This window comes from Nannospalax galili, unplaced genomic scaffold (assembly GCF_000622305.1).
Source record: "Nannospalax galili isolate Female #2095 unplaced genomic scaffold, S.galili_v1.0 scaffold612, whole genome shotgun sequence".
Lineage (NCBI taxonomy): Eukaryota > Metazoa > Chordata > Mammalia > Rodentia > Spalacidae > Nannospalax > Nannospalax galili.
Genome location: NW_008333388.1, coordinates 3,324,623 through 3,351,553, shown reverse-complemented (window position 1 = coordinate 3,351,553; position 26,931 = coordinate 3,324,623). Strand labels below are relative to the sequence as shown.

Below are 26,931 nucleotides of genomic sequence, written 5' to 3'. Positions count from 1 at the left end.
TGGATTCTTCCCTGGAATTCTTTTCAAAGTGATGTTTTTCCATGGCTAGTATATTTTTCCTGCACAAACTTTCCATGTGCTGAGCTATGTAGTAAAGAATGCTATGCTTATATAGGTATACATATATTGACTCTGGAGGAAGATGCATGGGTACACGCATGTTATGTAAACATAACAATTGGTCAGAAGAAAACTCTCTGATTGTGAGAACAGTAGTGGGCAACATACATATTGCAAGCAAGTGTGACCAAGAACACATATTGCTTTAGTGGTCAGCTTGGACCTTTGGGGGACCTACCCCTGGAGGTACTTAGAGCTCCCTGTCCTCAGGCAGGATGATGTTCATCTCACAGGAGGTGTGATCGTGTGTGACTCTACCATAGCTACATGGGTCTATACTCAGTTACTTCCCTGTAGCTCCCTCGGTTCTAGGATACATATAAGATCCAGTCGATCTTCTCCTTATGTCAACAGCAGAATATGGTCACCCTGTCGCCAGGAAGGGAGAGCAGATCACATACTTGCAGAGGCCCAAGGCTCCTTATTCCCCCACTGTAAGGCTATAGCGAACCCTCACTTCTTCCATAAAGACTCGTGTTCCTCTGACCACAGGACCAAGCCAAAGAGCTGTGGAACACACAGTGTCACCAACAGCCCTAAGACATGGGTGACTTGCCTTTGACATTTATCCCCCAATGACTGATAGGCTCAGGTTAATGTGGCCAATCCCATGTCACCCTCCAAGTCAGTTCTCCCATGAGGATGTTTGACTGGAAGTCTAGCATGTCTGATATTACCCTTGCTTACTGTAGGATTCGGAGCCCAAGCTTATTGGCCAGGGTTCAGGTGGACACTAGGATTTGGGTGGGAACCTGGTCTCTGTCATTCATTCTCCAGCTTCCAACCTGGAGGCCAGATGAATGGGCCTGGTGAACGCTACCTGGAGGCAGGGTCCTGCCCTGACAGACATGCCTTGTATTAATACAGCAAAGGGGATAAATGATTTTAGCACCCAAGGTACTATGTAGCACACCATGACAGTCACTCAATAAACACCAGCTTCACTCCTCTGGTCCAGCTCCAGCTCCAGCTGGGTTTCCGTAGATGATTGGCATTTCTCCCTGGTTCCTATAGCTGGCTTCTCCTCTGTCACGTCCTCAAACTGACACAGTGTGCAGAGGCAGAGCAAAGAGGGGAGAACAGAGTCTTTCAGGATTTCTGCTTGCTGGGGAGGGGGATGTTGAATCTCTGGGACTTGGGGATTATCTGCAAAGTAAATGATCTATAATACCTCCCATTTCCACTGCTGCTCTTGACTGTGACATCATCTTGATATCCAACTGTAGCAAAGGGACCAAAAAGAGCATGGACCCCCAGGCCCTGTGGATGGTGTTCAGGTGGGTGATACACTTGCAGTCCAGTTGATCAAGGCTCCCCATGCAGGAGTCCTAGTGGAAGGGAGAGACAGACGATAGATCCCACAGAGCACTTTGGAGCAGATGTCTGGAAGAGAGTGACAACGGGCCACCATGGAGCTAGAACAGGGTGATGGGGGGGTTGGACTAAGCAGAGGCATGACCAGAGTGGCTCTAAGCAATGCCCCCCTACCCTAGAGATGCAGGAAGGTGACTTGGTGGCAGCACCCTGATCTTGAGCTGTGCCCACTTTTAGTGTGTAGTGCATGTCACCCCAGCATCTTCAGCATGTCCACAGTTTGTCACGCCCCATTTTGAGAATCTGCAGTGGAAGATGGTGTCCTCTGTGCCCTTGCAGGAGACGTCATCCATCCAAATCCTCCCTGTGCCTGTGAAGAGAGGTGAACACAGCTTCTTAGCAGAGACCCAGGAAGAAGCAGGAAGGGGAAGAAAAGGAACATGTCTGTGAATAACCTTGACAGCACGTTCAGTGCTTCTGGAGTCTGGGGGCTTTCGTCTCCCCTCTCTGCCCTAACAAGAACTCATACTTCTAGGCTCAGTGTCCAATAGGTAGAGTGACAATAGTTGATGGTGGTGGTATTTGTGAGTCCCTCCTATATGTCAATCTCTGACACATACAAGTCTCTTCAGTCCTCACCATATGCTTTGTGGTAGGTAGTAAGAGACTCTTCTTATAGGTGAAGAAATGTAAGACTCAGAGAACAAATCATGCCAGATCACATAGCTCATAACCAGGAGAATCTGACTTCAAACTTGAGTCTCACTACCTGCCCACCCTCGGGCTCACACTTTATAACAGACTCTAGTAAGATATGGTATTAAGATCCTGAGGTCTTTGTTAATGAACAGTTCAGTAAGGCCTAAACAGAGGGACAATGTCAGACAGATACCGTACTATTCCAGTGGCTCAGAACCAAGTTTATTAATACCAACATCATGTCCAATCTTGTGAACTTTAAAGCACATGCTCCCAGATCCCATTATGTGAGCCCAAGATAGTGGTCTGGAATGACAAAGGATCCCAAAGTTTAGCATTGTAACCAGGCATCTTCAAACTCTAAGTCATTGGGCTAAAACCCAGAGGGACTAAGCCTTGTTCACCCAGCTCTTACTGGGTCCAAACTGCTCGTCTAAAGATGCCCAAACATGGAGGGCTTGGTGCTGTCCAGCCCTGCTGGACACAGAATCTGCATTTTCACACAGAGGCCGAGCTGTGGAGTTTGATAAGCATTAGTAACAGTAGCAGAATCAAAGCTATATACTATGGGGCACATCTCTGTGCTCTGAACAGTACAAACTTGGCACTGAGATCCTTCTGTGGACATCAGGGGCTAGGGCAGCTGGGTAAACCCGCTAAGGTGAATGAAGGATCAGTGGGGGATGGAGGAGAAAGGGGCAGGCTGTGCGTAAGTCACCGCACACTCCTGCTGATGAAGTGGTGGGAACTGGTGGGCTATACCTGGCTCCAGATGGTTCTGGAAGCCCATTTGGGAACCTTCTGGAAGGAGGACTGAACTTCAGCAGTAAGCTTCAGCTTTTGCTGCCCAAAGTGAGGTCCTGGACTGTCAGGGTTTGCATCACTAGAGCTTGTTAAAAAAAACACACACACACACAAAGCCTTGGGTCCTGTCCAGCCCTGCTGACACAGAATCTGCATTTTCACACAGAGGCCGAGCTGTGGAGTTTGATAAGCATTAGTAACAGTAGCAGAATCAAAGCTATATACTATGGGGCACATCTCAACCCAAGACTCAATATCACCCAAGGGACAACATTTTAGTTTTCAAACTGGGAGTGGTGTCTCAGGGTATGAGATGTTTGATGTGAAACTTGGTAAGTTCTGGGCAAACCTGGGCAGTTAGTTATCCTAGCATCCTTACTTGGTAGGTCTATGGACTGTGTTACATTTTGAATCTGAAATACAACACACACACACACACCCCACACACAGGGTCATGTTTTGAACATTTGTTTCTCTCTGGTGGTACCAGTTTTGGAGGCTGTACAACCTTTAAGAGGTGGGGCCTACTTGGCAGAAGTAAGTAGGTCACTAGAGGCTAGGCTTTGACAGTTATACCTACCCCTGGTTCCAACCTGTTTCCTTTGCTTCCTGGTCTACCATGACGGAAGAGGGACTACCTCCCATTTGCACCATCAGCTTCTCCTGCCGTCACACCTTCCCCACCGGGATGGGCTGCAACTCTCTTAAACCTCCAAACAAGTCTTTCCTTCCTTGAGTTGTTTATGTCCGGTATTCTGATTACAGTAACATGAGAAAGAATTTCTACAACCTGGGATAAGGCTGAGGGTCAATAGCCAAGGTTACTGGCTGCATCACTCACGGTGGCTAACAACCTCTCTCCTTTTTAGTGGAATTGTCAGGACTATTAAAACCTTCAACTCTGGGGGTTGGAGAGATGGCTCAGCGGATAAGAACACTGACTGCTCTTGCAGAAGACCCCAGTTCAAATCCCAGCACCCACATGGCAGCTAATAACTGTCCTAACTCCAGTTCCAGGGGATCCAACAGCCTCTTCTGTCCTACACGGGCATTGCATGACACGGTGCACTTACCTACATGCAGGCAATATATGCATACACATAAAATAAAAATAATAAACTATTTAAAAAAAAAAAAAAACCCTTCAACTCTGTAACCAGAGCAGCCCTGTAAAATCCCTTTACAAAGAGGGCCAGGGAACTTCTAAGCCATGTTGCTATTGACTAAATTAGCTGCCTGAATTAAGTCGTTTAGATATGTTCTGTGGAGATTTGCAGAGACCACTGCCCCGGAATCCGGGACAGAACAGGGAGGAGAGGCCTCCCTCTGCCGTCTGCTTGGACCCTGTCTTCACCAGAACCTCTTCCCAGCTCTTACACAATAAGCCCTTTGAGGCACAGCAGTAACTCCCGGATTAAACGTCTCCTGGAAAACATATCAGTTCACAAATAACCCAGGAAAAGGCCGCAGGCCCAAGAGCTCTTTGGGATTAGTCACACCCAAAGCAGATAAAGATGTGAATAAAGGGGACTTACAAATAAGAACAGGCTGAGGTTGCCCAGGCCAAATGCGCATATATGACGAGGAGACTAAAAGCTTGGCTGGTGCAAGGCCAGGAGTTCTGGCTAGTGTCCAGCCACGGGAGGCCAATAAACTAGGAACCGGGTCATCACATGAGCAGCCCCAGGAAACTACAGCTCGGTCAAGTATGTGGGCAACCACTAAGGACACCACAAACATCTATGCCCCCGGCTCCATGCCATAGAAGCCAGCGATCTGGAGCTCCCAGGTGTCCGTCAGCACCTTGGCAATGAGAACTGTCCTATCGCTGCTCAAGGTGTGGTCCCAGGACCAGCCTTGAGCTTGTCAGGACTTTGTCCTGCCTGGAATGATTCAGGGATGTATTCAAGTCTGAGAAGCCCTGCTCAGGCTAGGTCAGCACCTCAGGCTTGTTATCTCTTGGGCTGTACAGTAAAGTCCCCTTGGATAAGTAGGCTCAGCACGACACCTCCTGGTGTGTACACATGAGAAATCAAAGCAACAGGAACCTTTACCATGAGGGGAGAGTGGGACTCTGGTCCAGGCTGTCACTGATACAGTACCAAGTTTGAAGGTGCTCAGACATTCGTTTGATGAGTATCTGTGGCTCTGCTGTGCACTCAGCATTGTTTGGGTATTTAGAACACACACACCAGTGACAGAGATAGCATGGAGCATTTTCAGTGAGCTGAGGTATTGAAGAGTGCGAAAAGCTCCCCTCAGGAGAGGAAACTGAGCTGACCTTAAAGAGCCGAATTCCCTGGCTGACAGAGGGTCAAGTCTTCAGATGGGGGAAACAGCACATGTTGAAACATGGCAATCAGGTATGCTCTAGGAAACATGGCACACACCTGGGCAAGAAGGTGGGCGGTGAGCCTGGGGCACACTAAGAAGGGCTTTGGGCCTTGGTGGTGGTCCGTACCTGAAATCCCTGCACTTGGGAGGCTGAGGCAGGAGGACTAGTTGGAGCGCAGCCTGAACTACATAGTGAGACTCTATCTCAAAAACTGATTGGGGAAAAAAGGACTTAAGTGCTAAGCTTTGGAAACCAAATTGATCCCCAAAGCAATAGAGACCCACTGATGACTCAGGAAGGGATCAACACAAGCAGCTGTTCATTGTAGGGAGCCACTTCGCAGATTACAGTGAGGGCACCATAGAGACAGCGACTCACGGAGGATTAAAAGCACTCCCAAGCCCCTTGGACTGACAGCTCCCTCTACTCGACACACAGACATGTGCACCATACTAACTGTTTGACGCATGGCCTCATCCAACACTGGTAACTAATCTTTAAAAAAAGGAACCTGAATCTCAGAGAGGCTAAGAAATCTGTTCAAGGTCACCGCCGAGAAGGTGGCAGTCACAGTATCCTAGTGCAGAAGCTTGATCCCAGAACCTGAGGCTATAATTAATATGTGGATGAATATTTTGCTAAGGTGAGGGCTGTGAGGGGAAAGGGAGGAGACAGACTCAAGAGACTCTGTAAGGGTGGAAATTGGTAGAAGCTGTCAGACTTGGGAACAGAACAGACGGAGTGAGGCTAGCTTGGATGGGTCTGCCTGAGACAGTGATGTACCATGAGAGAGGTACAGAATGTGGTGGGAAGAAAGTGTATATCATTTTGAAATGTGTGGCGTGTCTAAGTGGAGCTGTCTGGGAGGTAACTAGACACTGTGTGTCTGAGGCTCAAAGCAGAGAGAAAAGCCTGGGTCGTGGCTGAGGCACCAGCAGTGGAGGTGGGCTCCAGAGACAGCCTGTAGAGTTCAAGGAATCTGAACAGGAGGAGGAACAGGAGGTGGAGGGGGAGGAGCAGGACGAGGAAGAGGAGGAAGAGGAGGAGGAGGGGGAGGAGGAGGAGAAAGAGGAGGAGGGGAGAGGGGGGAGGGGGAGGAGGAAGGGGAGGAGGAGGGAGGGAGGGGGAGAAGTAGAAGCAGGAGGAGAGGCAGGAGAGTAGGAAGGAGGATGGGGGAAGAAACAAAAAGAGGGGGAGGAGGAAGAGGAGGAGGAGAAAGGCCGGGATTGAGGGAGGAGGGACTAGGGAGGAGGAAGAGGAACAGGAGGAGGCAGAGGAGGATGGGGGAGGGGAAGGGACAGGAAGAGTAGGAGGAAAGGTGAAGAATCTGAAGATTCTGAAGCGCTGAAAAATCAAGAACCTTTCAAAATGAAGGCGTGTGTAAAGAGGGTGTGGATTGGCATAAGAGGGTCCCGGCAAAGCTGGAAGGAAGGCTGGACCTGTGTCCTGGTCGGCAGGGGAGGACAAACTCCCAGGAGAGAGAGACACTCCGATAGAGCCTCCGGGAGGCTGAAGAGCAGGAGAATCTGGAGTGACAGACAGGACCCTGGTGGGTGGGTGGCAGGGTAGGGGACTTTGTCATGATTCCACTCATTGCCAAAAGAGGTGGGCATCCCCTCCCTGCTGCCGAGAGCTCCTTTCCTGGAGCATCAGCATCCCCACCATGCTGCTCAGAATCCTGTCAACTGAGCATGTGTGGTTAGGACTGGGCTGCTTTGCCGCAGTGCCCTGGACCATGTGCCTAACATGTGACCCACAGGTGCCCTCACGTTGCTTGTGGGAAGACAGAAGAAACTTGGGGAGTACAGCCTCGACTGGAGGACAAGGCCTCAGACAAACCTCAGCTGTGTCAAGCCTCTCCTTTACCCAGGCCTCTGTTTCCCACTGTGTACCCTGACATTGGGCCTGCTTACCTGTCCAAGTCTTCACTAACATGTTAGATGCTCAGTGGACTCTGACAGAAAGTAGTGGCACACATGTGATACATGCATGAAGTCCATTAACGGGCTAACACAATCAGTGACAAGTGCAGAGTGTCCCCATACAGGTCACATAATACAAAAGTCAGGGGGAACGAGAGGCTGAAAATCCACGGGATGGCTGACCCAGCCCCAGGAGCACGTGGTTTAGGCTGGGCTACCTCTACAACAACCTGGGGTTTTAGTCTAAGACTACCAAACCCTTCAAAGTACTTAGGTTTCTTGAAAGAGTTTCTGATTTTCTTTTCCATGAAGATTTTGCTCTCAGGGCTGGAGAGATGGCTCAGTGGTTAAGAGCGCTGGCTGCTCTTGTAGAGGACACAGGTTCAGTTCCCAGCACCCACACAGCAGCTAATAACTGTCCATAACCCCAGTCCCAGGGGATACAGCGCCCTCTTCTGGCCTCCATGGTGTTGTACAACATAGGTGCGCTTATATACATGCAGGTAAAACATTCATACACATAAAAAAAGATGAATAATTTTCTTTGGTTTATTATCCTTTGCACATTTATTTAGCATTGACATGAGATCCAATATTTCAACCCCGGTCATACAAACCAGTAGCCCTGTTACACATCACATACTTTGAATAAGTCATTCACTAAGGTCTCAGTTTTCTGATGAATAAGATATATTGATATAATTAAATATAATTATCTAAAATTTAGTTTCCTAAAACATCTGGTAGCTTTTAGCATTTTTGTCCAGGTCACTTAGGCTGCTAAAACTTGAAATAGTTCAACAGGAGGAGAAACTAATTTTGTTATACAATCAACCACTTTCTACTGTTCAAGAGCTCAAAGTACAGTTTTACAGCAGTATTTTTGAACTTATAATGAAAATCTCTCTCCTAGAATATATAGCATAGAGGGATGGATCTCACCATCCTCAGATATCAACTGTTATAGCCTTAGAATCAGTTTATTTTTTCTTGGTATCTCCCTCTGTGAGCACATATTTTTATGATTCTGTTTCTTGAATTTTCTTCAATTCTAAACCTTGTTGAAGTCTCTCACGCAGAGCCCTTTCTTCCTCCATTCTTTTGCTTCTTGTAGATATATGGGGTTTTTTTTTATTCCTTTGCTATAACTTGAAAGATACGTTTGAAAAGGAAATCATAAATGTATTCTCCTATTGTGTTTCATTTTTTAATTCAACAGCCTTGCTGGACACTTACTGAAGCCGATACTCTTCTTAGGAGCACTTTGATAGTATATAATAAATAGTTTTAAAAAGATTCTGCTCTCATTTGTTAGAAAGGACTCCTCCTTGGAGTCCCAAATGGAAAAGTGATGATGGGCCTTCATCTTCCTCAGGGAAGCAGTATGGCATCCTTCCTTGGAGAAACGTGCTGGAATTCAGCTCAGAACTTCAGCAGGCATCTCTCCTGCTGAGTCATCTCTGTGGTTCAGGATCCCTTGGCATTTCTTTCTGCTCTGGCTCTTTTTAAAATATATATTTTATTTATTATTTTTATTTATGTGTATGAGTGTTACGCCTGAGTGTATGTAAGGACACCCATGTCGTGCAATGCCCATGGAGGTCAGAAGAGTGTGTCGGATCCCCTGGAACTGGAGTTATGCACGGTTGTTAGCCACCAAGTGTGTGCTGGAAATCGAACTGCTGAGTCGTCTCTCCATACCTGACAGCTGAGTGTCAGATGGTGAATCCCAATCCCACCCCTCACCCATGAGAACACAGGTGCTCGCAGGAGAGTTTCACCATCTTAGATCCCAGGGGCCTAGGCTGGAAGGTACAGGCCAGAGCCTGCAAACCCTTTTATCAATCATATGGCCAAGGAAAGCAGAGTTAAAGGTGAGGGAACTCTATGCACTGGGGACCATTGCTTTGGACTTGAGTCCACCCAAGCTTCTCCATGTTCAAGGTCTGCAGAGAAGAAAGCATTCGTGAGTGTGAGGAGTGTATCTGAGGAGTGGGAGGTGAGTGCTGTGGGGCACACTTGGCTGAGTTTGGGGAAGAGACCAGGCTTGGAACCCAAGGTCCTTCCCCATGCTGCCCGCTCTGTAAGCCTTACCTTGCCCGAAGCGAGCTGTCCGGTATACCTCCTCAGCACTGTGGAAGCCCAGCATGCGGCACACCACGTCCCCGTCCTTCTTGTCCCAGCCGTCATCACACACTGTGCCCCAGCGACGTTCGTGGTACACCTCCACACGACCCTCGTGTGGGCCAGAGCCATTCACCAGGCGAATCATGGCGACATTCACATCACCTGCCAGGAGAGTCGCTGTCACTACACGCCCAGACCCCATCTCTGAACCTCCTCCCATGCAGGGAAGATAGGACTGGGAGTAAAACCATGAGGTCAGAGTATAAAATTCCTGCCCTTTTTGTTTTGAGACAGTCTCATGTAGCCCAGGCTGGCCGGTGGACAGTGGGATTTATAAACCATACACGTGTGTCACATGAAAGGACTCAGAATCAACCAAGTGTCTGTTATCTGCTGCCTGGTCTAGAGACACCCAGAATATTCTGTACAGGGAAATCAAGGAAGCCACCAGGAAAGCAAAACCTCCTCACCACGCTGGAAGTTTCCAGCACAATCAAAGGCTCTTCTTACTACCTGATGAGTTCCATCCCTGACCAGGCTACCAGCCATCCCCAGCAATTACTGAAAACCCAGCTCCTGCATATGCTCAAGAAAGCCTGAGGAGCTGTGCAAAAACACGGGAACTCTAAAGAGGAAACTGGAGGAAAGCTAGGATCCAGAAGCCACATCTGACCAGGGAGACTCCTGAGGGATGGGGGCAGTAAAGAGGATCTAGCAACACCAAAGGAGGTCAGGCCCCTGCCAGAGGCTTGGCTCCAGGTTGGCCCTGGCTTCCCAAAGACCTGCCTTGCCTCTGTCAACACCATGCCACGTGGTAGTGTGTGCCGTGCTGTGTGGAGAGGCTGAGAATAAAAGCCTCAGTGTGGGATCAGGAGGCAGGAGGATGCTGTGGATCCCAGGACAGGCCCAGCAGTACTGAGGGTATCAGGAAGAGATGGAATGTGGCAAAGATGCCCGGGACTGGTATTCAGAGAGTCCCTGACTTAGCTTCTGTGCTCTGCCCAGCTAGCGTGACCTCACTGTTTCGGAAACGTAAACAAGAAAAGGTGCTCAGGGGGAAGGGAGGGAGGCATCATCTTGGAAGCTAGACAAGGACTGGAGTGAAGAGTAGAAGGAGGGGCCATATTGATATCGAAGGTTGGAACGCAGTTGAGAGTTGGGTGAGGTGCCATCTTGGAAGTGTAGAAAAGTAGGGTGTGAAGAGTTAAGGGAGGCACCACACTCATGCTGGAACTAGACAAAGGAGCATGTAGAGACAGGCAGGGGGGCGGGAATGGAAACACAACTTCCTTTTTTATGTGCAGGCCTAAACTTTTCTTCCTTAGGTCTCGGCTTAGATGTCTCCTTCTTTCAGAAAGATGTCCCTAGTCCCCGCGTCTGGCCGTCTCTGGTCATTTATTCCTTGGAATTGTGATTGCCTTACTTTCTCAGGACACTGAGAGATCCTGTCATATGGTACAGTGTGAGGGCCACTGAAGTGCCCGCTTTGTGTACAATGAAGGCAGAAATGGATGAACTCCCCTGTTATCACAGAACCTGGTGGACACACTATCCAGAGTCCACCATCGGGACATCCCGTGTTGCCAACATCCTCATGACATCAGTCCCCCATGACTTTCTATGAGATGGTTCTGGGTTCTAGACCCAAAGCTCAGACTGTAGTACTCAATGAGTCAACTTTCCACTTGAGGAAACAGAGTTGTGCCCTGCCATACGATTTTGGTGGGTGCTGGAGAAAATTTGGAAAATGTCGTTTGGATGATGGCATACTGGAATCCCCAGGAGGTTTCAGTGTGTATGGAAGCCAGAGAAGAATATTTGGAAGCAGGACAGTTTTACGAAATTGGAAACACATGGCAACCATAATTGTGGGATTTACAGCATCACTTTCAAAGATGTCACTGGCCCATGGGCTGTGCCCCTCCTGTACCAGGCAGTCACGGGCCATTGTGGGATACCCCTCCCAACTAGCACCACATTGACTTCAGGGGCTGAAAGGAGGAACAGTGCCCTGCGGGGGAGAAGGGGGTTAAACTGGAAACCACCTAGATAGAGCCGAGCCTGGTCCTGTCTTGTGCCAAGTCTCAGTCTCAGGACTGTTTGCCAAGATGAAGTACCACCTGCCCATGGGGTAAACAGATGCAGTATATCCCTAAAGGGCCAAAGTGATTCTGAAAGCCGTCACCTCCCCTGGACTCATCCGGACAGATGGCCCATCTCATTCTCGTCCTGTCTTACAGAATATGGTATAAGCTGTGTTTTTTTCACATGTCCTCTCCCCAACAAAAATCTCAATTCTGCTCTTGCTTCTCAGGTAAAATATAGACTGAGATTTGCCTGTTTATAGTACAGACTGCCCCAGTTCAGGGACTCGTTTAAGAGGCTGTTCCCTGAACAATTTCTTTAGCCTCCTTAGCCCTGCAGAGGAACAGAGAGGCTAGCATACAGGTAACAGCACCTTTCTTCAGCCTGAGGGGTGATGCCACGTCCAGGAGCCCACCTGGGGAGTCACCAAACACCCTCCACTCTGGACCCTCCTTTAGCCCAAGTAGGACATCCTGGCTTTCTTAGAGGTTTAAGTTTCTATGAAGGTTTCAACTGGGCTTCTTACCAACAGTTTCTGCTCCAGGGCAAAGTTTCCCTATTAAACAATTACCCACCACCCAGAAACACTCGCAGCACAGACTGAATGCGTCATCCCTCACTTAGTCTGAGAGGTAGCCTCTGCCTCTGCTGTAGTTTGATGTGAAATGCTCCCCACCTACTCCTGTGTTTGAGCACTTGGTCCCCAGCTGCTAGTGCTGTTTTGAAAAGTTGTGAACTCGTGTCTGGAGAGATGGCTCAGTGATTAAGAGCACTGGCTGCTCTTGCAGAGGACCTGGATTAGAATCCCAGCACCCACATGGTGGCTAACAACCAGTAACTCCAGTTCCAGGGGAACCGATGCCGTCTTCTGTCCTCCTCGGGCACTGCATGACACCAGGTACACTTACATACATGCAGGCATAACACTCATACACATAATATAAATAAATAAATAAATAAATGAAAAACTGTGAACTTCTGGAGGCAGAGTCTAACTGGGAAACAGGAAACAATCAAGACTCTTGAAGTTTGATAGCCTGGCCCCATTTCCTGTCTGCTGTGTTCTGGGCTGCAGAGGCAATGTGACCAGCCGCCTCATTAACCCGGTCACCATGCCTGCCCTGCCAGGCCTTCCCTACCTTGCCTTTCTAAGGCTGGAAAACTCAATCTGCTTAGGCAGTTGTATCTCATCTGGAACACGGAGGACAGATGAAGGTTGCTCTAACTTGACAGCTTTTGTCCCCAGTCTCCAGCTCACCAGCCTTGGGTAGAGCTTTCCCTTACAAACTCCACTTCCCCTGCCCACAAGCTTAGCAGAGATACTGAGATATCCACAGGGCTGGGTCAATTCCTCTTTTTCCCCTCTGGGTTGGGGATTCTGGATCTCAGAAAGCTTTGGGGTGGAGGCTGTCCCCTTTTCTACTGATATGAGTGTTGTCACCCTGGGAGATACCCAGAAGCATCACTGTTTGGAGGAAATCAATAAGGAGTCCAGGGCAGAGAACTGGCCCCTTCCATCCACATGGGCTCTTACTCTTGCAGTTCAAAGGGCTTTGTTTCACCCATGGGTTTTCTGGAGTGTCGGTGGTTGTAATCTTGGCTTGCAGCTTTCTGCCTCACCACAGCCAAGCCCATGGACCCCACCTCCTGATCCCTGGCCTGCTGAATGGATCTTGCCTATGACCTAGGATGCTCCTGATGCCAGCAATACATATGGTCCTTACACATCTTCCTGCAGCAAGCCCCCGGGCTCCCTCTCCCTGCCTTGCTTCCCCAGTAAAGAAGCAGAGACCGAGACACAGGGGTCAGGCCATGGAGATGCATGTGGCTCTGGACTAGGAAGCTCTGCATTTCCTGAGGCTGTGCTGGCAGCAACTTGCATCAGCTTAGCCGAAGGCTTCAGATGTCCATCCCATCATGTAGCACATGGAGCTATTTTAGTTTGTGGTGACACAACCTTCAAGCTTTTCCAATCTTCACAAATGACAGAGAAGCATAGAATTTGGCAGCTGGTGGAGACTTGAAGATGACATAAAGTCTTCATGTCACACACAAGGGCTTGGAGTCGAGAGAGAGTGAGAGCAAATGAGAGAGAGAGAGGGAGAGAGAGAGGGAGAGAGAAATCTCATTGAGCCATGTAACCAGGGCATATAACCCTAATCCCTTAAGCCCTTAAGACCTCCTACTTTGCCCTCCATTCAAGATTGTGTGTGTGTGTGTGAGAGAGAGAGAGAGAGAGAGAGAGAGAGAGAGAGAGAGAGAGAGGATGTAATTTATCCAAGCCATCCCAGCAAATACAAAGCTGGGGCCCAAACTGGACACTTAGTCCTTGGGCCAATATTATGCTCTCTTTTCTCTCCCAGAGTCCTTCATTCTTCCTGAGCTCTAGGTAGGGTCTGCTAAATCTGCTGTAAACTCTGAGAGTAATTGCACAGAAAACAGTTACTTTAACCCTGAGATTATAACAAACAAAAGCACACGCATTTCCCCTGAGTCTTATGGGAGAACCTTGGCTGAATCTATGTTGGAAATGAACACGTTGCTATTCCAGGCAGGGACAGGCCAGCCCCAGCACTGCAGAAAAGCCCAGCAAGCCTACCTTCTATGCTTCATCTCTTCATTTCTTATAATATGTTGATGTTTGCTTTTGTATTTTCCAATTGCTCACTTAGTTGTCCATCCAGATGGGCCTATGGGACCCTCACACATTCCAGGGTTACACTGGATACCAAAGGTGAAGTGGAAACACAAGAATTGTCTTTGACCTTGACTCACTCAAATGAACCAACAGCCCGAAAGGAGAAGACCACCACAGATGCCAGAGCTGGCAGGCAACTCAGGGACTCCCAGGTCAAACCCCTCATTCAGAGGTGAAGAGACTGAGTTGAAACAGCTGTTCCTGGGAGGCCGGGTCCCCCTCGTTCCAGAGCACTGCTCCTTCCTTCCCTCTCAGCACCAGACCAAGGGGAGATGTGCGAGGTTAACTCAGGAGGCCACGGCTGTGTGGGCAGGAGCAGAGGCATGGGCTGATGCTCCTCAGGCTGGAGGGCTCCACGTGAGATTGTTCCAGGAAGTTCTGACCCTGTGAGGGCCACGTGCGTTTGTTCTATTTCCCTTGGAAAGACAGTCAAGTCTTGTTGGTTCACAGCCCTGGATGCTCAGTATTGCATAGGGCTGGCTGAGAGCACTAAACATGGGTTTGATGATCGGGACTGCATGGAAGGACACACACTTCATAAGTGAGCATGGCCAGCATGCCCTTCTGAGTGCGTCATGACTCCTGTCCCTTCCTGGTTCCCATCTTAACCTTCAGGGCCAGGTGAGCTAGTGATAGGGACACAGGGCTGTGTGATCCTGTCCCTCTGGGACACAGTGCTGGAAGGCCATCCCAGGACACTGCTCACTGAGCACGGCAGGTGTGGGTCTGAGGCAGCAATCCAGTAATAAGGAGAACAATATGTCAGGGGAAAGAGATCAGTGCATGGGGGCCATTAAGGCATGCGGCTAGTGCTCTCTGAGTCACAGACATGTGAGACACTCTGCCTCGCTCCTCCACTGTCACACTGACTGTCCTGCCTGTTGAGGGAATCAGTAGCAAAAGGTGTCTCCTTGGCCAACCCCAAGCCAGGTCCCTTCGAGGCCTCCTCTCAATGGGCCTCAAACTTGGCTTTAAAAGATTTCAAGAAGATATAGATGTCATTTCCAACAACTCCACCCTCTTGAAACTGTCTGTCCAGCTCAAACCTGCACCAAGGACTTACTATTGATTCCCACCAAAACCTAATGACAAGACCCCTGTCCCCAGCATATCTGGAATGACAACAGTCTACTTTGATAAGCACCAGTTAGACAATCGGGGGGTCTGGAAGGGGGGTTTTCTATGGAAACACCTCATTTCCTGTTTTTGGTAACTTTACTTCCCTGACCGTACTGAGCCCTGCACCTCCTCCCTGGCCACATCACCTCTGTACAAACTGAGGTTGAGTTCAGTTCATGTTTGAGTCTTTTCCCTATGTCAATAGCTATTATTGGTTAAATCTGTCCTGTACCCTGTCACTGTGGCCTCTTTGTCTTTGCCATCAGAGACGGTAAGGCTGTGACATTTGATAAGCTGATCAGAGAGTATGTTGTGTCCATAGTCCGTGACACTTCTTTATATATGGGAAAGACCCAGAAAAATTGATTGGACTCAGAATTTTGTCCAAGCTCCTGTAATGAAGATTCTAGAACTACTCAGAATCTCTCTTGAGTCTGAGCCAGGGGATGTGGAAAGGACTGAGCAGAGGCAGGAGCAGGTTGGCTGAGAATCACCTTGTCCGAGACAGGACACTAGAGTGACAAGGGATTCCTTTCAGCAGTGGCCCCCAGAGCAGCCTTGGATTCCTACAACCTCCTTATTCCAGGTTCTGCAAGTCCCCCAATACAACAGGCTCACAATTTTCCCAGGCCTCATTACTTGAAATGGTCTAGATGACTCTGGTCCTTGGTCCCAGAAACACCCACAGAGAATACCTGGGAATATCACATCCATCTAAGGGCTTACTGGCAACCTGCCTCTGTGGCCCCAGGGGAAGTGGTTTGAAGAGAGTTTAGCAAGTTTCCTCCTGTAACCAAGGAGTGTAGGAGGAGGCTACTTCTACCCTCAGGAGCAGGGCTGGAATGCTCATTTCCCCACTGGCCAGTGCCATCTCTGGACACATGGGTAGAGTGGTGAAGGAAGCAATAGTGAGTAGACTATAACATGGTACGCTCCCTGTGAGCCCCCATCCATGCAACCAGCAGTCTACCTAGCAGCATGTGGAGAGTCAGCTCTGGGCATCTCCCAGCACTGCTGAGGAGAGCTTGCAAATCAGGGGCCCTATCAGGGATAGGATGTTGGAAAGCTTATTTGTAGAGGAAGGTGCTGCATAGGATTAAGGGGCTGGTACCTCCAATGGGATTAGCCTCCTCCCCACTTCTTCTAGTTTCCCCAGGCACAGTTCCTGGCTGCTTGAAAAGGAGGTGGGTGCAGTGGCATCCAGCAGAAGCCTGGCTCCTGCTGTCGGCAACTTTCTGCACACTAATGCAAACTGGATGTGATTCCTTAAGTAAGGCAGCTCTGGAATGATCCAGAAATTCCACACCATGGTCAAGGCCATTCCTGGGTGCCTAACACAGCCCTTACAAATCTAATGTGTTGGGATCCTTCTCCTAAAGCAAACATTGCTTTGTCCCCGCTATCTTGTAAATATAAATATAGGGAATGCAGGATCCCAGGCAGAGCCCGCTGGGTCCAGATTCTCCTGCTTTGAATCCCTGAGCACTAGAGTATGATGTGGTCTTAGACTTGTGTCCCTCCCTCTACTTCAGACTGGGATCTCTGATTCCTCCACACCACACCTGGGCTGCTCACCCTGCTCTTGGGAATGGGAGGGAAGGCACAGTATCTCTTGGGAACCCACCCCAGAACTTTCAAACCAGCATCTGGTTTCATTTCCAGGGCACTGGCATCTCTGGCCATCTCTGGTGTTCCTTACCTTGTTTACAATTCCTGCTTTGGGTTTTGTGGCTTTCACTGGGGGACAAGAGGCCTTTCAGCTCTCAGTGCAGCTGAGCAGTCACTTCATTCTTGGACCCTTGGTGCATCTGGGAGGACGGCATAAGTGGCCTATAGCTACCATCCCTCAGAGGCAGATTCCAGCACTGAGGTAGCCATAGAGCTCCCGGCATACCTTGTTTATAGCTGGCTCAGAGCTGGCCCCAGACCCAACTACATCAAAGCCCAGTCCTGGCCACATCCCGGAGGCAGTTTTCAAGTGAAGAACAGTGCAGGAAACTAACTGTCTGTCCACTGACTGCCCTACATGCCGGGTACTATGCAAACTGCATCTTCCTGTTATTCTTTACAACAGCCCATGAGTTACTTATTATAACTTTAACAGGAGAAGAAATGGGACCAGAAGAGCTGAGTGATTTGTCCAGGGTCACACAGCTGCTCCAGGGTGGTCAGAGAAGAGCACTTGTCTCTCCTTTTCCAACCACAGGGTTACTGTCATGCTGAACACTGACAGCTGATGTCTAATAACAGTTCCCCCCAAATGCAAGGTGTCTTTCTTTCATCTATTATGACAGCCCTATGAGGTTCACAGGACTTACTGTCCTGAGCAAAAGGGAGCAAGTATTGGACTTAAAGCTTTGGTTCCCAGCACACAGGAATCACCTGGGGAATTTAAAGTCTCCACTACAGAGGCAATTTTAAGCAGCCTGGGGTATTTTTGAACATTTACACAAATGGTCTTCATGCACAGCCATGGCAGTATTCGAAAGGACGTGATCTATATCAAGCTGGGCTATGTGCTTGCCAGCTACCCAGCCTTGTAAGGCACTTCTCCTAGAAGGCTTCCCTGACTGGCGCTTCCTACCTTTGGGGACTATTATACCAAAACTTCCTCTCCTGGACCCCTGTGCTCTCTGCCTCCTATGTTATGTGAAGATGACAGCTGTTCACCATCCAGTTGTGTCCCCATTTACACACAGAGACCCTGCTGTGACAGGAGAGTAGGTGTGGAGAAAGAGCCCCCAAGAGTGACATAGAAAGGGCTGGAGAAATGGCTCAGAGTTAAGATTACTAGCTGTTAGTGCAGAGGACCCAGGTTCAGTTCCCAGCACTGACATGGCAGCTAACAACTGTCCATAACTCCAGTTCTAGGGAAGAAAGCTCCCTCTTCTGACATCTGTGGACATTGCACACATGTGGTCCACTTACATACATGCAGGCAAAACATTCACACACATAAAATAAAAATAAAATAATTTTTAAAAAATTAAAAAGAAGATTGACATTTAAAGGGCTGGAGAGTGGGCTCAGTGGTTAAGAGCACTTGCTGCTCTTCCAAAGGACCCAGGTTCAGGTCCCAGTATCCACACTGTATGGCTCACAAGTGCCTGTAATTCCAGCTCAAAGGGATCTGATGCCCTCTTCTGGTCTCCGAAGGCATCTGTGTGCACGTGCATGTGTGCACACACATACACACATGCACACATGCACACACATATGCACACACACATGCACACATGCACACACACACCAAATAATAAAATAAATACTCTTTAAAAGATTGATGTACAAAAAAGCCATAAAAGGAAGAGACCAGAAAACAATACAGTGTGTCTTAGAAAAGTCACACCTACAGAGTATATGGGCTCCAGTGGGGGGCGGAGGGAGGCTGTGGGAGGGTGCCATTTGGGAAGGGAGTATACAGATGAATAAGATTGTTTGGGATGTTCTGTATGATACATACACACACAAAAAACAACAAAAATAAACAACAATAAAAATTTACTTCATGTAAAAGTCACACCTGAGAAGACAGTGCTATGTAAATGACTTATAAAGGGTCACGGGGGGGGCGGCGCTCAGGGCTTTTGAGCCTGGGACCTGTCTCAGGTCTCTACCCATGCCCATGCTCAGAAGTGCCTCTCTCTTCCTTAATCTATCACTGTTCATATGTCTCTTCTCCAACTCTTTGCTCTGGAACACAAGAACTTGGACATCTCAGGTGACCTCTAGACTCAAATCCATGCCTTTAACAATGGTACTCCCCAATGCTCAACAGAAGTACTCAGTGAAGGAGTGGATGAATGACTCTATGAGTGGGACTCAGACCACTTTGTAGGGCTCTGAGAACAGGACAGATCACTAAGTAATGCAGGACCTGCTTGGCTATGCATCAGAGGGTCCTAGAGCCTAGGGAACTCTCATTCTAAACCAAGGAGAGCCCAAGCTACGTCTGGAATGGTATAGCCCCTTGATGTTTGTTTTTCCTGCTTTGCAGTCCCCCTCTATCAAAGCAAAACACGAAGGAAGAAAGGAGGTTGTAGAGAATAGAAATAAACACACTGGGCTGGGAAAATCAGCTCTGCAGTTTCTGCAGCTGCAGACCAGGGCCCCAGGGATAATTTGGACCATCTGCCCATTAAGGAAGTTGAACTTTCATTCTCTTATAAAGAAAGAACTCCTCATGCCCTGAGCTGGCCTGGAGTCCCCACCCCCCAGGCTGGGGTGACACTTCTCAACAGGAAATGTGATCCATATGGGAGCACAAGAGCCATCCCCCAAAAGAGAAAGGGACTATTTCTGGGGAGGCTCTCCTGGAGGGCCTCATTTTCAAAATTCAGCCTGGACAGCGGGTGTGCTATAGAAAACATTATTTCTTCTGGGTGATCTGCTCTGACCCTAATGCAGGACTTGGTGCCTCTTTGGGGTGTTTTTTTTTTTTTTTTTTTTTTTATTAGATGTTCTCAAATGACCTCTGCAGACCTCCTCTAAGGGGCTCAAGGAAGCTGAGGCACTGAGATGGGAAAGACCTCCTCTCAGGTCACCTGAAGAACTGACCCTATCCGGGTTTTTCCTATGCTGGGTCTTCCCTGTGCTGTGCCTCGGGCTGGGGTCACAGAAGGATGGTCAGGACTTTGCTAGATAGAAGATGCAACAGAAGTATTCCCTGGAGTGTCACTACTACAATTGCATGACTTAATTATTTGTGTGTGGCGTGTGCCTGTGTATGTGTCTATGTGTGCTCCTCTATCGCTCTCCACCTTATTTTTTTGTTTGTTTTTTTGTTTTTGGTCTTTTTGAGACAGGGTCTCCCTGTAGCCCCAGGTGGCCTGGAACTCACTATGTAGACCAGGCTGGCCTTGAACTCATAGAGATCACCTGCCTCTGCCTCCCGAGTGCTGGGACTACAGGCATGCGCCAGCATACCCAGCTCTCCACCTTATTTTTTGAGACAAGTTCTTTCACTGAGCCTGGAGCTCACCGATTCAACAAGACCAGCTAGCCAGGGATCTCATGTCTTTACTTCTCCAGCACTAGGATTACAAGTGTGTCCCACCATACTGGGCTTTTTCTATGGGTGCTGGAGTCTGAACTCGGGTCATCGTACTTGTGTGGTAAGCACTTTACTAATTGAGGCATCTCCCTAATCCCCAGCATTAGTCCCTTTAAACTGCTGACTCATACCTTCATCTTCCCAACTCCCTGTCACATAATCTTTGGAAACTGGGTGCATGTCTCTCTGATGTTGCTATTCCTGGGTGCCTGGTTCCTAGTAGCTGTTCAATAAAGACATGTCTACGGGCTGATGAGATGGCTTAGCAGGTAAAGGTGTTTGCTGCCAAGCCTGAGGACCTGAGTTTGAGCCCCAGGACCCACATGGTGGAAGGAGAGAACCAACTCCCTGACCTCCACAGACACACACAATAAATGAATGAATTTAATTTTAAAAGGACGTGTCTATCAAATAACAAATGAAGACCTTGCCTGAGACAAGTTTTCTCACTGAGCCTGGAGCTCACACATGGCAGTGGGAGGATGTTGTGACCCGACACTTGTACAATCTACTGGGCAGCTGTGTGGACAAACGAGTCTTTCTCCTACCCTTGGTTCTCCAGCCTTTCAAATGGCAGCAAGAGGTCGCAGTCAGCAGACATTTAGGACTAGAAAGAAACTCCTGGGGAAGCCAGGAGACTGTCAATCGTGCTGACTTCACATGTCAGCAGGCCTTGAGGCCTGCTCACCAAAGCCCTCTGGGGAGAGGCACTGAGGTCTTTAAGGCCTCCCTGGTAAAGACTTTATGGACCCATTGCTTATTCTCTAGGCCCCACACAGTGCCAGCGGCCATTTCTGGGAGGGCATTTTCCCTTTCCACACCCTGATTCCTGTCGCTTCACTTCGTTCCTTCTAAATTCCTGAGCTGAGCTCCTCCAGCCCTATACTATAAATCCTCACGTGGAGGCCCAGGCTTAGTACTAAGGCGGCCACCCTGGGTAAGGACATACCCCCTGGGTAGTTTCTGTCCCTGTTTGAGGGGGTGATGATGCACCGAGGCCTGAATACCCAGGCGCTTAGTGACTAGGGTGGTCTCTGCCATGTGAAACTCAGCATAATTCTGAAAGAAGATCGTGGTAGGGACTGTGGTGTGCTGATAAGTGGCAAGTGGCCCTCCTAGCCCTGAGTCAGCGAGGAAGCCAGTGTGCAGCCCTGCAACCACAGCACCCACAAGACCTCCCTGGAAGGTCTTCTCCCATTGCTTCTCCCATTGCTCTTACTCCATCTAAATCCTACGGACATCTTGAAGAAAAGAGGCTGGTCACCAACCATGGGAAGAGGCTGGCCCCAAGTCCCCTCCAAGGTTTCTTTCCTGTCTAAGTACAGGAGGGGCCACGGAGCTGGGACATCAAACAGTGGCGGTCCTCGGTCCCCCTGGCCTCATCTGCAGTACTCACGTCTTCCTCCACCACCCAGCATCACAACAGGAGACAGCTCAGGGTCACAGGGACTGGGAATAATTCTCAAGTTTGTTTGAAATGTTTTCTAAATAAACAGTTCCAACCACTCCTGGTCTTCATGTACATCTCAAGTTTGCCTCAACTTAAAACTTTATTTATATAAAACCCACATCAGTGACCCAAATTCCAGTTCTTCAGTGGTTTCAAGGCAATTTTTCTAATTAAAAATTTTTTTAATTTTAGGTTTTTAAAAATTTATATGATTATGTATGTGTATGTCACATGCATGCAAGTGCTCACAGAGGCCAGAAAAAGATCTGGAGTTACAGGTGGTTGTGAGCTGCCCCATGTGGGTGCTGGGTACCAAATGGGGGTCCTCTGCAAAAGCAACAAGCACTTTTAACTACTGAACTATCTTTCTAGCTCCATGAAGGCATTGTTTCTGTAGAAAGTTTCATGATCACCTTCAGTCAAGGTTTGTGTTACTAAGAGTTTTCTTGCAGAGCAAATTCCAAAAAGTGGGCCTAGTAGTCTTAAGGGAGCTGCCTCTGAGCTCTGGACAGAAAGACTGGCACAGAGCCATGGGGAAGAGTCAGCAGCAGACTGGTCTTGCTTTCTCCCCATAGGAAGGACAAGAACCCAGAACAGCATGCTGGTTAGCTTGACTAGCAGGCATGCATTCTCCACAGAGCAGCAGTTCAAAGCAGCCAGGCCTCTCAAGTCCCATGTATACATCCTTGGCTGCTAGCCCTTAATATAAATGCCAAACACTCACTTGTTTATGTTTCTCCAGCTGGCACCTCTTCTTAGACACTGGCCCTTGACAACCCCAGTGCTCCCTTCACCTGTGTTTAGAGCACAGTACTAGGAGTCTGCTAATGATCTCAGCATTGCTCTGTTCCCAAGGGGGTCTCTGCTTCTCCTGGCCTTAGCATTTGTTCCTTGCTTGGGCACAGACCCCCATTCTTGTCTCTGTTCAACTGGCCAGGAATAGTGAATTATATCCTTTATAAAGGAGGAAGGAGAGTATGGGGTGAGGGGGAGTGCAGGCTAGAAGCTAACACAGGAGGACTGGAAGTTCAAGACCTGCCTGGGATTCATAGTCAAAGCTAGCCTAGGCAACTTACCAAGTCCTTATTTCAAAATAAATGTTAAAAAAGAAAGTGAACAAAAGCTGGGGCAAAGGTGGTAGAGTACGTGCCTAGCCCTGGGTTCAGTACCCAAGACCACAAAAAAGTGGTCCCCTCACACACCCATTTGTCCAAGTGGCTTCTTAAAGGAGCCAGGCCAGGCTGTGAATGCTTCTAGGCCCTCTTGAATCTGTGTGAAGCCATGTAGTCAAGAAAACAAGGGGTTAATTACAAACACAGCACTCTGAAAGCTCCATGGAAGGAAGGTCACAGGAACATTCAGGAAAAGCCACTGGATTTGTATTTGGAAGGCTTAAGATAGGATCTTGGCAAGCCAGAATGTCTGGGAGGCCAGCTCCCATCTGTGCACAGAGTAAAGGGGAGAAAAGAAGTAAATTGTGGCCAGGGAGACTGAGGGATGGCCTCAGGGCCACACAGCCAGTGGGTTAGAATGGGACTTGGAACTCAGTATTGCCACTGTGATATTGCAATATAAGGAATATTGGGAGAGATGACTGAACAGGTGAAGCCCTGTTGTTCAAGTATGGGGACATGAATTTGATCCCAGCACCCACCTAAAAACACAGATGTGGAGGCATGTGCTTGTAATCCCAGCACTAGGAAGGTGGATAGGAGGATCCTAGAGCTTGCTGGGCAATCCATCTAAGCAATCAGTGAGCATTAGGCTCAGTGAGCGGCCCTGTCTCCAAAAACAACGTGGAAACGGAGAGAGGAAGGCATTCCAACATGGTCCTCTGGCCTCCACATGCACATGCATAGGCATGTGCAACAACACACATACCTTCACACACACACACACACCACACAGCAACAACACAAATAATAAAGAAAACTAAAAATGAATATATATTTGGTTCTCATTCATGACTCCTGACCACAGCTTCTGAAACTCTTATGATTACAGAGGGACAAGAAAGACAGGCGCATCTTCTATTACAACGTTTGTTTTTTTCCCTCTGGCTCCTGAAACAGCATCTGAGCATCTTTGTTATCTGTGATAAGCCCATACCTTAGTCATATGCTAATAAAGTAACTTTTGAAATGCTCCCTAGATATGGGTGCTATTTGCCAATGGAACCAACCATTTAAATGGAAAGGATGAAACTCTCAGACACCCCTAACTTCAATAGAGAGGGCCTGAGTTCAGTTACCAATGGCCAGCAATGTGCTTATGTGAAGAAGCCTCCATAAATGCCCAAAGGCCAGGGTTGAAGAGCGTCCTGGCTACTGCTGGTGGATTGACATGCTCCAGGAGACATGGAAGTTCCTCACCTTCTGTCAATCACGTCTATGCAAGTAGATCTGGGTTATTGTATCCTTTTTAAAGAAACTGGTAATGGTGGGGACAAGAAATACGCCCATGCTTTTAATGCTGCTCTCCATATGTCTGAGATCATTTTCTTATGACTAATTCTTGTACTTTACTATGCTTTAGGAAAACCAGAAGTCACTCTGTAATCTCTGTAATGCCTTTCTTAGCAAAAACTATACTGACTGAGAAACTAGAACTAACATGGAGAACACAAAGGGGCCAGAAGTAAATTCCAAAGTTATCTGGTAAAACGTCTGTTAATTGTTTTATTGGTGCAAACAGTAAATCACACAGCCAAGGGTGTTCTAACCCTTGCCTACAAGTGCTTATATAAACACACTGACTATTTGACCATGAAAGGAGTTTCCTATAATGGCTTACATACATGTAGACATCTGTGTCGAAAGTCATATAGACTAGTCTAAACCCACTAATGCTGTACCCAGTAAGAAATGATGCAAAAAGCCATACAAAGGTCTATGGATATCTGTAATCAGGACCCAGAACTCCAGGGAGTTAGCTCATCTGGGTCTGCTAGCTAATAAAAACACCAGCGCTGAGTTTAATAGTGGGATACCCAGATGGTGCCACTGGGACCAGCCACCTCCCAGTGCTCACTTCTGATTATAGCTGGCCAGTGGCTTCCCACTGTCAGAGAATCAAGGCTAACCTCCTGACCACTGCAAAGTTCTGGGGGATCCCTACATGTCACCTGACCTTAGATTTTGTTTCTAATATCCCAAACTCTCGCTCAGCCAAACTACAGGATTACTAGTTTCATGCAGTTCCCTGTGGGATTTTGTCACTGTCCGTAAGCGCCTGTTGGACCCCAACTTTCCCTCAGGGTTTGGGTCATAACAGCTCTCTGACCTTGTCCCCCTCTACCATAGCACTTCCCACAGTGCCCTGCAGTTGTTGAAGTCTTTCCCTCTGGGTAGATGGACGTTCCTGTTATACAGTGAATGCTCAGAAGACATTTGTCAGAGAAATGAACACTGATACGCTCTTCCATAATGCTTTCTTTCCATTCACATGTCCACCTTTTCTTTCTGACAGAAGTAAGGAGCAGGGATCAGTTCCCATTTCCCTGAGCATCCCCTCATCCTCTCTGGGCTCCACTCCATTCCAAAGTCAGTCCTGTCCTGCCTGCCCTGCAGCCTGCTCTGTGCCATTTCATCTTGATCTCCACATGGCTTCATTGACCATGTCCTGGACTTTCTCTCTAGTGTCTCCCATTTCACTCTAGTGTTCGCTTCAAGACAGTTTCCCCAAGTGAAATCTGTATATTTTCAGTCATTAGCAATGAGCTCTGGTGTGTGTGGAGGAGTTGAACAACTCTTTCCAGTTTCCGTTTGCTCTTATGCTTGCATCTGCTAAGCAACTGTCCATACTAGAATGAATGAATCAGTCAATAAACAGAATGAATGAATGTGCCAGTGAATAAACACCACAGACAAGAGCAGGCACTCTGCAGCCATGGGCTCAGTAAACCTCCACAATCAGGAAACATGCCCAGGGCATGGCGCTTATTGGCAGGTGCAGAGCCTGCCTCAAGCAAGTCTGTTAGAACCTAGTTCAGAACCGCAAAGATGGGTAAGGGCAGCCACAGTGCCATGGTAGAGGCAGACCAAACTTTAAACAGAACAGAATGCCTTAAAAGTGACTGAGCGTCACTGTAGGAATGACTTATAATATGGACATGCCTGGATAAATGACTTTTTTTTTAACTTTTAAAAAACTTTATTGAGAATTTCATACATGCATATAAGGTGTTTTGATCAAATCCATGCCCACTGCCTCGCCTCCAACTCCTCCCATATCTTCCCATCACTTTTTCCTGAACAACTTCGTGTACTCGTTCATTTATTTTTTTATGGGGCTTTTTGCTACTCTAACATTCCTCCTCTGGAGAGGTAACCCTAAAATCTTTTAGGAATTAGATAAGAGCTCCCACCAAAAAGTTAATCTTATCTTAGCCTGTTTACAATGTAAACAAACCTGCTAGGCATTAAACATCTCTTGTAAATTAAAGCATAAAACTTTAATCCTTCAGGACTCTCCCTTGCCCTTGACCGGAAACAATAAATGGGTGTGTGTGTGTGTGTGTGTGTGTGTGTGTGTGTGTGTGCTTTGTACCTTTGCTGGAAGCAAGATTATCTCATTTGTGTTGCAAACAATAGAGATTAAGCTGACAAAAATCTGTGGTTGTGTGTTGGCTGAAGTTGTGGGGGGTGGTATTCTAGGTCAGTGGGGGTCAGAAGGGACATAATCTTTTGAGGAGACAAATCCTTCTGCCTTTTTCTTCTCTGTTTCATGCTGGACATACTGTTCAGTAAAAGAAGCAGCGTCCAGTCTATAAAGAGGAGGGTCAACACGGAGGAATCATTTCCTCCATGCTTCCAAGAAAAGCCAACAATGGTCGAGCAGGACCTTTGACTTATCTTCACATAGATGGAACTGATAAAAGAAAGGAGCAAGGGGCTCCTCCCAAGCCCATGGGACCCCTGAGGAACAGATCCTCAAACAACCTTAAGAGTAAAAATAAATCAGTTTATCTGGTCCAAATGTATGTCCTTAAACACCCAAAAGGGAAGTATAACCAAAGATTAAAGGGGCCAATATAATTTCATAAGAGCATACATATATAACTAAAAGCTACTTGACAAACAGCAAAGCCAGACAGATGATACCTTCAGTCGAGTTGTTGGACAGGATGGATAAAGGCTCTTCCAGACAGTTCCAAGATACTACTGGAAAAATGAACAGCAGACCCCAATTCTATCCAAAGGAATA

The 26,931-nt window shown here is 48.0% G+C and overlaps 1 protein-coding gene across 3 annotated transcripts in view; it reads right to left on the bottom strand.

Annotated features, from left to right (window-relative positions):
• Positions 1–817: 817 nt before the first annotated feature.
• Positions 818–26,931, bottom strand: part of Scara5 (scavenger receptor class A member 5) — a 114,533-nt gene continuing 88,419 nt past the window's right edge. The window contains exons 8-9 of one of the 3 annotated variants that reach the window (XM_008828138.2): positions 9,289–9,483; positions 818–1,804 (exon numbers count right to left, since the gene is read on the bottom strand). In XM_008828138.2, the coding sequence (XP_008826360.1) occupies positions 1,668–1,804; positions 9,289–9,483 (332 nt within the window). In that variant the 3' untranslated portion in view covers positions 818–1,667. Of the gene's footprint in view, positions 1,805–7,784; positions 8,696–8,839; positions 9,141–9,288; positions 9,484–26,931 lie in introns of those variants that run through there. The other 2 variants (XM_029561131.1, XM_017796921.1) reach the window with 2 other exon arrangements.